Source organism: Microcaecilia unicolor, chromosome 2 (assembly GCF_901765095.1).
Source record: "Microcaecilia unicolor chromosome 2, aMicUni1.1, whole genome shotgun sequence".
NCBI lineage: Eukaryota > Metazoa > Chordata > Amphibia > Gymnophiona > Siphonopidae > Microcaecilia > Microcaecilia unicolor.
Genome location: NC_044032.1, coordinates 336,637,762 through 336,649,372, shown reverse-complemented (window position 1 = coordinate 336,649,372; position 11,611 = coordinate 336,637,762). Strand labels below are relative to the sequence as shown.

At 46.9% G+C, this 11,611-nt stretch overlaps 1 protein-coding gene across 2 annotated transcripts in view; it reads left to right on the top strand.

The window, feature by feature from the left end:
* The first annotated feature begins 5,035 nt into the window (after positions 1 to 5,035).
* Positions 5,036 to 11,611, top strand: part of LOC115463662 (zinc finger protein 850-like) — a 29,276-nt gene continuing 22,700 nt past the window's right edge. For both annotated transcript variants that reach the window (XM_030194369.1, XM_030194368.1), the window contains exons 1-3: positions 5,036 to 5,094; positions 5,610 to 5,676; positions 10,050 to 10,176. In XM_030194369.1, coding sequence (XP_030050229.1) covers positions 5,051 to 5,094; positions 5,610 to 5,676; positions 10,050 to 10,176 — 238 coding nt within the window. In that variant the 5' untranslated portion in view covers positions 5,036 to 5,050. The remainder of the gene's footprint in view (positions 5,095 to 5,609; positions 5,677 to 10,049; positions 10,177 to 11,611) is intronic.

The window sequence follows — 11,611 nt, the reverse complement described above, 5'->3', positions numbered from 1 at the left end:
CTAAGTAGTCTGCCTGACAGCTGCCCTGCATCAATATAAACCACATACATACGTACTTCATGGAAAAACCAACCAGTTACATTATCCCATATCTTAAACTTGACCAGACTTAAGTCTGCTATAATGGCAAACATCTCAACACACATGACAGGATCCTGCAATATAATTACAGCAATGGCATATATCCTTCAAACTTTGCTTTATAACAAACATAAAAAAATATAGAACCTACCAACATAACAACAAATATAGAACCTTTTTATTATTATTATTATTTTAACTTGGGCATTGAGCCCCCCCCCCCCATCCCACTCAGAAACCCAACAACATTAAAATGTATTGTTGGTGGGTTTCTGAGTGTGTGTGTGGGGAGGGTATGCTCTCAGGGCCGGTCTTAGGGCGAGGCGACCGCATAGAGCCTCGCACTCAAGGGGGCCCCGCGCGGCGCGCCTGAAGTTACCCCGCCCCGACTGCCCAAGCTCCAGTCCCCCCGCCCTCTGAATGTTAAAAGTTACCTCGTCGTCGACGTCGGGTTACAGGCAGCGGCCGGCAGGTAGCAGCAGCAGTAAAAAGCGTGCGAGCTGCTGGGCAGCGCTTCGGGAGACTTCCTTTCCCTCGTTCAGCTCTGGTCCCGCCCTCAAGGGCAGGACCAGAGCTGAGCGAGGGAAAGGAAGTCTCCTGACCAGCAGCTCGCAAGCTTTTCACTGCTGCTGCTACCTGCCGGCCGCTGTAACCCGACGTCGACGACGAGGTAACTTTTAACATTCAGAGGGAGGGGGGCCTTGGAGCTGGGTGGGGGGCCTTGGAGCTGGTGGGTGGGAGGGAGAGAGAGACAGGCCTTGGAGCGGGGAGGGAGGGGGGCCTTGGAGCTGGTGGGTGGGTGGGTTGGAGGGAGGGAGAGAGAGAGAGAGTGACCGGCCGGCCTTGGAGCTGGGTGGGAGGGAGAGAGAGAGAGAGAGAGAGAGACCGGCTTTGCTGGGAGGCCGGGAGGCCTTGGAGCTGGGGAGCCCAGCCCTGGAGCTGGGGAGCCCAGGGGATGGCCCCGGAGCTCAGAGGGAGGGGTGGCCGGCCCTGGAGCTAGGGTGGGGGCGGAGCTAGGGTGGGGGCAGGGCTAGGATGGGGCCCCATCCGATTGGTCTGCATAGGGCCATGCACTTGCTAAGACCGGCCCTGTATGCTCTTTGTTGTTTAGGGGGGGGGGGGGAAAGGTATATTTGATTAAATATAACTTTATTCTCCTAGGCAGTAAAGAGCCCACCACCACCATTACACTGTACGTTTAAACATATTTATTTTACCTGGGCAGCTGGGCTTGAGCTTTCAAAATTTGTATGCATGTGGTGGCTGGTTTTTCAGAGAGAATTGCAGACTGTGCTTTGTGTGTGCTGGCTGGGTCCTGTACCTGTTGGGGCCGCAGGGGAATGCATTTCTGCTACCCTCCATCCATGTGCATCTCCTTCCCTACCCTCCATCCACGTCCAGAATTTGTCCTCTTTTCCCTCCATCCATGTCCAGCATTTCTCCTCTCTCTATTCACCTCCATCTATGTGCATCTCCTTCCTCTGTCTTTCCTTCCCTCCATCCCTGTCCAACATTTCTCCTCTCTTCCCCGCCCTCCACTCCATCCATGTCCAGCATTTCTCCTCTCTCCCCTCCATCCATGTGCATCTTCTTCCTGTCTTCTCTCCCCTCCATCCATATCCAGCATTTCTCCTGCCCTCCCCTCCATTCATCCATGTCCAGCAACTCTCCTCTCTTCCCTGCCCTCTCCTCCATCCATATCCAGCAATTCTCCTCTCTCCCCTGCCCCTTTCCATCCCTCCATGTCCAGCAATTCTCCTCTCTCCCCTGCCCTCCCCTCCATATCCAGCAATTTCTCCTCTCTCCCCTGCCCTCCCCTCCCATCCATGTCCAGCGTTTCTCCTCTCTCCCCTGCCTTCCCTTCCCATCCATGTCCAGTGACTAGCCCCAGCCCTCACCTGTTCCCCTTTTGAGCCCCCGGGTTCCAGTTCAAACCCCAGCCCCACCTACCTGCCCTCTACTCTGCAACATCCCCCTTTTTGTTCCTGCAGACTTGCATTTAAATCTTTTATTTTACCTCAAGTTGCAGCGGTGGCGGTGAAAGCAGCAGGCTCACCTCCAGCCTTCCCTTTCCTATCAGTGAGTGTCTCGCCCTTGCGGCAACAGGAAATTACATCAGAGGAAGGTGGGACACTGAAAGGGAAGGGAAGGCTAGAGAGGAGCCTGCTGCTTTCACCGCCGCCGCTGCAACTTGATGTAAAATAAAAGATTAAATGCAGGGTGGTAGGGAAGGAAAGGAGGGCTGTTGGGGACTCAAAGCTGCCTGCTGCTTGGGCTGGAACTGTGAGCTTTCTCTGGCTGGTGGAGCCTTTCCTCTGCTGTGTCCCATCCATAGGAAGTTGCAGCAGAGGAAAGGCTCCACCGGCCAAAGAAAGCTGGTTTTCACCGCTGCAGCATTTTGAGGACTGGCACCGGGGGGGGGGGGGGGGGGGGGGGGGGGGGGAGCTAGAAAGATGCTGGACCTAGGCACAGCAGGGGAAGGGGAGGGGGGATGCCAAACTTGTGGGGTGTAAAGGAGCAACTGCAGGCGGCCCTTACCATTTTGCCAGGCTTGCTCAGTGGTAGCAAAAACAAACAAAAAAGGCAACAGTCTCCTTACTATGGTAGAATAATAATAAAAAATGGTAGACTGATAGAAAACATTAACACATGAAATAATTTATTGGTGTGAATCAAAAAACAAACCCGACGTGACCACGTTTTGCCCTCAGGCTGCGTCAGGGGTCAGAACTAAAAACCAAGGGGTGATGGAATTCCCCTTCTTAAATACTTTTATTTAAAAACAGTACTTGGCTCTCTGTTCCACGTTTCAAAGCTTGTATTGCTGCAAACAGCATCTCTGGGTTCTGTCTCTGACCCCACCCCATCCCCGCAAGCTCTGTCTCCGTCCCCATCCCCACAGGTTGTATCCCAATCCTCGCCCCATCCCCATGGGCTCTGTCCTCATCTACAGAAACCTCGAACACTTATGGTTTTATATTTAAATATTTTTATTAAAGTATAAAAAGGAACAATATGCTGTACAACTGTTTTTTTTATAAATCACAAATAGAAAACAATAAAACGAGCAACTGTAATAAACCCCCCACCCCCACCCTCTACCCTTCTAACCCCAACAATAGCTGACTTTTAATACCCCAAGGAATCCTAATCCACCCTGTTAAAATGTCCAGGGGTACAGAATACAACCCGTTTTGTATGCCCTAAGGGGGGAAAAATATGCCCTATGAAGCACTGTTATGATTTTTTAATCTGTGGATGAATAAATCATCAATAATCTCAGGATTCAGTCTAGCTCTCCTGTCTTCACAGTCCTTCCTGGAATAGAAGATGTCTTTTTAGAAGATGTGCTGGTAGCAGTAATGTACAGGAATCCCCATGCAAATTTTGCCAGTTGTGGCCAGCATGTTTGCTTGTTTTTCCAAAAAAATCAAATATCGTTGTCTGAATCACTCAAACATAAATTACAGTCCAGTTTATCAACAGGCTTCAAAGTAGAGAATGACACAGGGACAAAGTTTGTCCTCGTCCCCACGGGCTCTGTCCCCATCCCTGCCCCATGGGACCTGTCCCCGTCCCCATGTCATTTTCTAGACAGGAGCTGAAAATACTAGATAAGACAAGAGCAAAATAAATATAACATGGGGACTGAAAATACCAGAGGAAAGGGGAAAGATGAAAAGGGATGGAATTTGATATACCCCCTTTCTGTAGTTACAAAGTGGTTTACATATGACATGTAGGTATTTATTTTGTACATGGGGCAATGGAGGGTTAAGGAGGAGCTGCAGAGGGAATTAAACCCAGTTGAAAACACCAGAGCAGACTGCAGGAAAATGCAGAGAGCACAGAGAATGAAAATGCAACAGAAGAACCCAGCAAAATGCACAGAGTGCAGGGACTGAAAATACCAGTAGTAAGAGCAGGGGTTGAAAATCCCAGATAAGCCTCCAGCAAACTGCAGTGAAAGCAGGGACTGAAAATGCGGATGTAAACTCCTGTATAATGTATTTCATTGATGTTCATATTTCAGCTTAATTTGTTATTTTGTATTTATACAAAATTTCAATAAAAATGATTTCGAAAAAAAATGTAGAGCGTGAAGGGGATGAAAACAATGGAGATTTGAGACTTCTTGCATTGCTGGGGAAGTGCCTGTGATCACCAGTGCAGGAAGCTTTCCCCTTTCAGCAGCAGTAAACAGCATGGCAGGTCCATCTTTATTCACTGCAACCTCTCTGTCCCTGTTCAATGCAGCAGCATCTTTGGCTGACTCTGCTGTGATGACAACTCCAGGGGTTTGTGTCTGTTTACAGCCCATCTGTTTTGGAGGAAGCTCTCTCCTCCCCCTTTCCTCCTATCTCGGAGCCGTCCCACCCCTCTCCTTCCCTTTCTTTCCCCCTCCCTTCACTGCAGTGACAGTCCCTACCCCGAAGTTTGCAGACACCATCCCAGGAGAGGCTGGGCCGAGCAACAGAGACAGTACCCTCTGACCAGGTGCAAAGCTGTGCGAGAGGGAAAGGAAGGGGTTTGGGGAAAGAGAAAGGAGTGGGAGGGGAGAGAGGAAATGAAAAGGGGGAGGGATAATCTGAGAGAAAGAACAGCGAGGAATGGCAGAGAGCAAGGGAGAAGGGGAGAGAAAAAAAGGGAAGGAGAAACAGTGAAAGATAATGAAGAGGGAGGAAGAGAGGAGAACAAGGAGGAAGATGAGAGAGAAACAGAGACAGAAAGCACGGAGAAGGGGGAGGGAGAAAGACATAAAGAGCGAGAAGGGGGAGGCACAGAGAGAGGAGGATAAATTAAGAACAAAAGAGAGGGAGGAGGGGAGGGAGAAGGGCTTCCTTTGACAACACGTGTGCAAAATGTCATCTCAATAAAGTTTCCTGAATCTGAGAGGGGAAAGATAGAGAGACATACAGCCAGGAAGAGGAGGGGGAGCATGTAGAGAGAGACAGAGCCTGGGAGAAACATGGAGGAACAGAGAAAGAAGAAAAGGGAGGAACAGATGCGACAGTGAGGAAATCACAAGGATCGGGCAAACAGACAGGAGGGAGAAAAGAGAGAGGGACAGTGGGGAGTGGGGGAGCAAGTAGCAAAGAGACCAGAATGAAGAATGCGCAAGGCAGAGGGCAGGCAAGGCAAACGGAGGGGGGGGGGGGGGGGTAGAGGAGGATTAGAGAGACTGAGAGCACAGCACACAGTAATGAGAGATGGGAAGGAAAAGGGAGGGAGACCAGAAGGTGGGAGGAGGGAGAGAAGGATAGAGAGAACAAAGGAAAGAAACAGGAGAAGGGAGCAGGAGGGGAGGGGAGGGATTGGAGTGGCGGGGGAGGGGGGGGGAGCCAACAGCGATAAGGGGCAGGAGGGAGAAAGACAGAAATGCAGGGACAAGAAAAGAACAAGGAGAGAGACAGGAGGAGGTACCACAAACAATAAAGAAAAATATAGAGCTGGAGGAGACAGACCAGGAGAGGGAAGGGAGAAAAGCGGAGGAGGGATTGATGTTTCCTTTTCTGGTTCTGTTGCAGGGTGGAGGCGCTACATGAGAAGAGAGAGCTGGGGAGAACGAGGATGGCAGCAGAAACTCTAGCACAGGTGAGAGTTCAGAAAAGCAGAGACGCATTGATCAGTAGCAATGGAGGAAAAGTGACCTACAACAAGAGAAAGATTACTCAGCAGCACCTGAGGAAGAGTGACCCGCAGGAGACAGGATTAATAACTGGAAATAAGGGGAGACTGGAATAGCAGTTGGGGGGGGGGGGGGGGGGGGAGACTGACTTTGCTCTGTGTCCATACTTCTCATTCTCTTTCTTTGTTCATCCTCCTCTCTCCACAGTCTCCTCTGTTTATTCCTCTCTTCTTAGTGTTCAAACTTATTTCCCCACTTTGAGGCCGATGCAGTAGTCTTGCATAACAGTAAAAGTTTTGCTTTACTGTGCAGTAATCAAATAATATGCAAATAATTTGTGAGCAAAAAAATGTACACTAACATGGGAAAGCAGCTTATATATTGCTAGGGCTGTACCGAATATTTGTATTCGATTCGGCCCCCAGTAGCACCCCAAAAACATTATTCATATTTGGCTGAATAGTGATTTCAATCTGAATACGAATAATCCAGGGAGCTAAATCCTACTCAAATAAACACTCTGATATTACGTTGCTTATTTTATTATTTGCTGTGTTAAAGCTCAATGCCAGTTATTTGTGTTCGGTATTCTTATTTAATATTTTTAATTTTTCATATTTGGCTGAATGGTAAAATATGCTATTTGGTACAGCTCTATATATTGCACACAAAAAATTGTTTATCTGTACTCAGAGTTCTGTGCATGTACTTCTGTGCATGTGCTGGATGCTGTTCAATGCTTACACTTTTTGCAATACCAACATTATTGCAGAATAATATTTCAGCACATGTACAGACTTCTGTTCCTGCATCTCTGAGTACTAATATACAATCTGTAATACCAAAAATATTTATCAGCAGTGCAGGAGAAGTTGCACGCACATATATTATGGGCATTTGCTGGAATGCTATTTTGGACAGAAACATTAGTATGTGGAAAGTCTCAACAGCCATTTTAAAGTGGCAGCAGTAGCAGGCAGGAAAGATTGGGTTTCTTTCCTGCCCCCAAAGAGTCCACTAGACCACCAGGGCTTGATAAGATAGACCCAGGGAGGGCCCATCAATGCTTGGGGTCAGGGAGGGTGGCAGCAGAGGCATGGAGGGGCACGTCTTGCACTGGGGGGGGGGGGGGGGGGGAGGACAAGCATGACATTTTCAGTTGTAGCCAAAAACGAGCCATGAATTTTGGTCACAGATTCGGTTTCAGCCAGAACAAAAACCACCGGTTTCGGTCAGCCGCTAAATTAGCTCCTCATTTTAGGCACTACAAAGGCTCACACGTAGCTCCAGTTGTATAATTGCTTCAGGTTGCACCATGATAGGATATCAGCGCAAAGCTTCATTGACGCATCAAAAGTTAGGCACACCTGCTTACAACAGGTCAAGGGCTGGTGCAAGGGGGCACGCCTAAGTGTGGCATGCAATGTGTGCTGATGATAGTATTTTATATGTCATGTGCTTCGCTTGGCGACATGCCAGTGCTCCAGCCACATGTACCCCCCCCCCCCCCGACAAGCAATCTGAGCATACTGTTTATAGAATAGCACCTAGCACTTTCACGTGGAACTGAGTAAGTGCTTCAATAACTAAGTGCACTGTTAACACCCAGATTTAGGGATTTAGGCACCAGCCTTCGGTATATTAAAGTGGAAATAAACACAAACTCTTAGGTGCGCATGTGCGCACATACCTACTTGAGTGCTAGCAGGACGCCTAAGCGCTATTTCGAAAATACCTGCTTAACGTATATTGCGCATATTTGCAAGGGGGAGCTACACGAGGGTAGAACATGGGCTGGACATAGGTATGGCTCTCATTTACATGCGTGATTTACATCATACTGTGTCCCAGTTGCATTTAGGCACCCGCACTTACGCAAGCTCTGTGGGTGGTGGTACTGTAAGCACATAATTGATTAGCACGCCGATACCAGGTTACACTAATATTCTATAATAGAATCTAGACACCTGGATTCTCTTATGGAATAGACACCTACCATGAAGCACGGGGGCATCTAAATATTATGCACACCGATACCAGGTTACACTAGTGTTCTATAAGGAATTTAGATGCCTAGTTTCGCTTATAGAATAGACACCTACCATGCAGCACGAGGGTGTCTAAATGTTACACGTGTTCTATAATGGGATTTAGATGCCTAGTTTCTCTTATAGAATAGACACCTAGCACTTAGCAGGGGGGTGTCTAAATGTACACTAGTGTTCTATAATGGAATTTAGATGCCTAGTTTTGCTTATAGAATAGAAACATACCATGCAGCACGGGGGTGTCTAAATGTTACACTAGTGTTCTATAATGGAATTTAGATGCCTAAACCCACGGATTCTGTATAGATTGCCCAAAGGTTGGGTGCAGATTGTAGATCTACATGCTAACTAATTTGATGATAGTAGATGACGACAGAGAAAGATCTCACAGTCCATCCAGTCTGCCCAACAAGATAAACTCATATGTCCTACTTTTTGTGTATACCTGACCTTGATTTGTATCTGCCATTTTCAGGGCACAGACCGTAGAAGTCTGCCCCGCCTCCCACCACCGGCTCTGCCACCCAATCTCTGCTAAGCTTCTGAGGATCAATTCCTTCTGAACAGGATTCCTTTATGTTTATCCCACGCATTTTTGAATTCCATTACCGTTTTCATCTCCACCACCTCCCGTGGGAGGGCATTCCACGCACTTAATTGGCAATAATTAGCTGTTACACGTGAATCTGCCCTATGACTCTATTCTATAACTTACACACTTAAATCCTGGGAGGGGCATGGGCAGATCAGAGGCATTTCCAGAAATTAGGTGCAGTGTTAACACCTGCTTTTGTTCCTGCCATCAGAATAAGGCATACGGTCTTTAGATGTTTTGTTCTTCCTCATTGCAGATTTGGCAATCAAAGAAACATGAGACAATTGTTGCTTGCCATGTCCTAAAACTTCCTACACTCAATATTTATTATCTGAATTTCGTTTAGTTGGTCTAACTGAATTAGGAGTTGACCAAATGCATATGTACAGGTTTTGAAGTACTTCATCTATAGGGAGCCGCAATACTCTCCTTATGAAAGTCATATAATGGACATATAATAACTCTTCCTCTCTACGATTCCCTAATGTGTCTGTACACATGAACCTTATTCTACCACAACGTTACTGTATTTGTTCATACCGGAATTGGCGAACGCCTTTACGGTACTATGTAAGCCACATTGAACCTGCAAATAGGTGGGAAAATGTGGGATACAAATGTAATAAATAAATAAATAAATAGTTTTGCTTATAGAATAGACACCTACCACACAGCACGAGGATGTCTAAATGTTACACTAGTGTTCTATAATGGAATTTAGATACCTAGTTTCTCTTATAGAATAGACACCTACACCGCAGCACGAGGGTGTCTAAATGTTACACTAGTGTTCTATAATGGAATTTAGATGCCAAGTTTCTCTTATAGAATAGACACCTACACCGCAGCACGAAGGTGTCTAAATGTTACACTAGTGTTCTATAATGGAATTTAGATGCCTAGTTTCTCTTATAGAATAGACTACCCTACCACGCAGCACAAGGGTGTCTAAATGTTACACTAGTGTTCTATAATGGAATTTAGATGCCAAGTTTCTCTTATAGAATAGACACCTACACCGCAGCACGAGGGTGTCTAAATGTTACACTAGTGTTCTATAATGGAATTTAGATGCCAAGTTTCTCTTATAGAATAGACACCTACACCGCAGCACGAAGGTGTCTAAATGTTACACTAGTGTTCTATAATGGAATTTAGATGCCAAGTTTCTCTTATAGAATAGACACCTACACCGCAGCACGAGGGTGTCTAAATGTTACACTAGTGTTCTATAATGGAATTTAGATGCCTAGTTTCTCTTATAGAATAGACATCTACCACGCAGCACGAGGGTATCTAAATGGAGGCAGCCAGTGATGGTACTGAATTGCCCCCTCGCTGTTTAAATATTGTTCTCATTAATTGTTAATTGAGGAGATTCTACACTCGTCTCAAACTGTGACAAGATGAAAAGTCCTAATAAAGTTCTGTTTTAGATGCTGCTGCATCTTGTCCTTGAGTACATTAGAACAAGCTTACTCTGCCAGGGACCTGAGGTACAAAAATGTAGAAGAATGAAATGAAAAGTGAATGACAGCAAACACTGAGCTAATAAATTCTGCTCTGGAAAAGCAATATATTTGCAGCAATTCAGCATGAAAAGTGAACAAATCCCTTCACTGCTGAGCCCCGATGCCTGGTGGTGTTTTGATGAATGCGAAGTAGAAGGTGATAAATGTGTTTGTTTGTGTTTCAGGTGCCGGTGACGTTTGAGGACATTGCTGTCTATTTCTCCCAGGAGGAGTGGGGGTATTTAGAAGAAGAGCAGAAGGAAGTTTATAGGGAGGTGATGAAGGACAATTATGAGACCTTGATCTCACTAGGTAAAGGAGAAGTGTGCTTTGTGTGAGGTTGGGGGGAAGAGATCATGTGGGGCATGAGGATGAATACCAAGGGGGCAATTCTATAGCTGAGATCCTCCAGAGGATGTATGGTGGGAGCCTGTCCTATAAAGGAAAGTATAGGAAGTGCCTACTTTCCATTATAGAAGTCTGGCATAACCGGGTGTGAACGTGCCTAACATTTAGATGCTCGAACTTAGACCAGTTGTAGAGCTTGTTTAAGTGTGGAACCTAAGTGCAGCAGGAATGCACGTATTTTACAGTATTCTGTAAATTACACATGTAAGTGGGATGTCGGCTCCTATGTGTGTGCTCTTGCACATACACGTGAATAGCGTTTGGCGTATGTGTGTGTAAATGTCCACGTATACATGTATATAGTAGTATTCTAAACATTTACTCACAAGGCTGGCTTAACCATTGGACCAGGTAATCCCCAGCCTCTGACATCACTGCCAGTGCCTCACCTAGTCCAGTGGTTAACCCTCTCTTCCCCCTTCCCCACCCTCAGGTCCAGCATCTCTCCCTCCCTGTCTACTTTCCTCAGTCCAGCATCTCTTCCCTTCTGTCCCCAACTCTCCGGTCTGCTGCCCCTCCTTGCTGTGGATCACTCCCTTCCCTTCCCTCCCTCTCACACAGTCCTGTAAACTTTACATTGGTTGCCTTCGGCAGCAGCATGAAGACAGGCTGCTTTTGGCCAGCTCCTGGGTCTTCCATCTGCTGCATCCTGCTGACAGGTAGTTGCATCAGAGGGGGCACAATGTGGCAGAGGAAAGACCCAAGGGCTGGCCAAAAGCATGCTGTCTTCATGCTGCTGCTTCTGGCAACTGATGTAAAGTTTATAAGATGGGGGGGGGGGGGGATACAGAAGAGAGAGCAATGCCAGACCTATGGGAATGGGGCGCAGAGGAGAGGGAAGGGGTGGGGTGAGATGTCAGACGTATGGATCATGAGGAGAAGGTGGAAGCTATGCTGAGGGAGGAGGGCACCGATTCAAGTTGGCTTAGGGTGCCACAATCCCTTGAGCCAGCCCTGTTTACTCACACAGTGGGTATATAAATATTATTGTGTATGTTATACAATTGTCCTGTAAGTGGATAGAGGGAACAGAAATGATCATGGGGGGGGGGGGGGGGGGGGGGGGGGGAGAGTGAGGATGAACATTAGCAGGTGGAGGAAGTGAAGAGACAAAGAAGTAAAGCATAGGCACATGCTGCAGCAATGTCTTGTATTGTAAATCTGAGACAAAGTTTCTCCTACAAAATCTTCTGGCCCCCAAAAATGCCAAGGGTAGTTTCTAGCACAATTTCTTCTGTATGTGTCCTAGTTACAGCACCTGACACGGAAGCTGCTTTGCCACTTAATAAAGCCTTAGGAAGTGGTCTCTAACCTTTTTCATGTAAAAGGTGCACTGTGA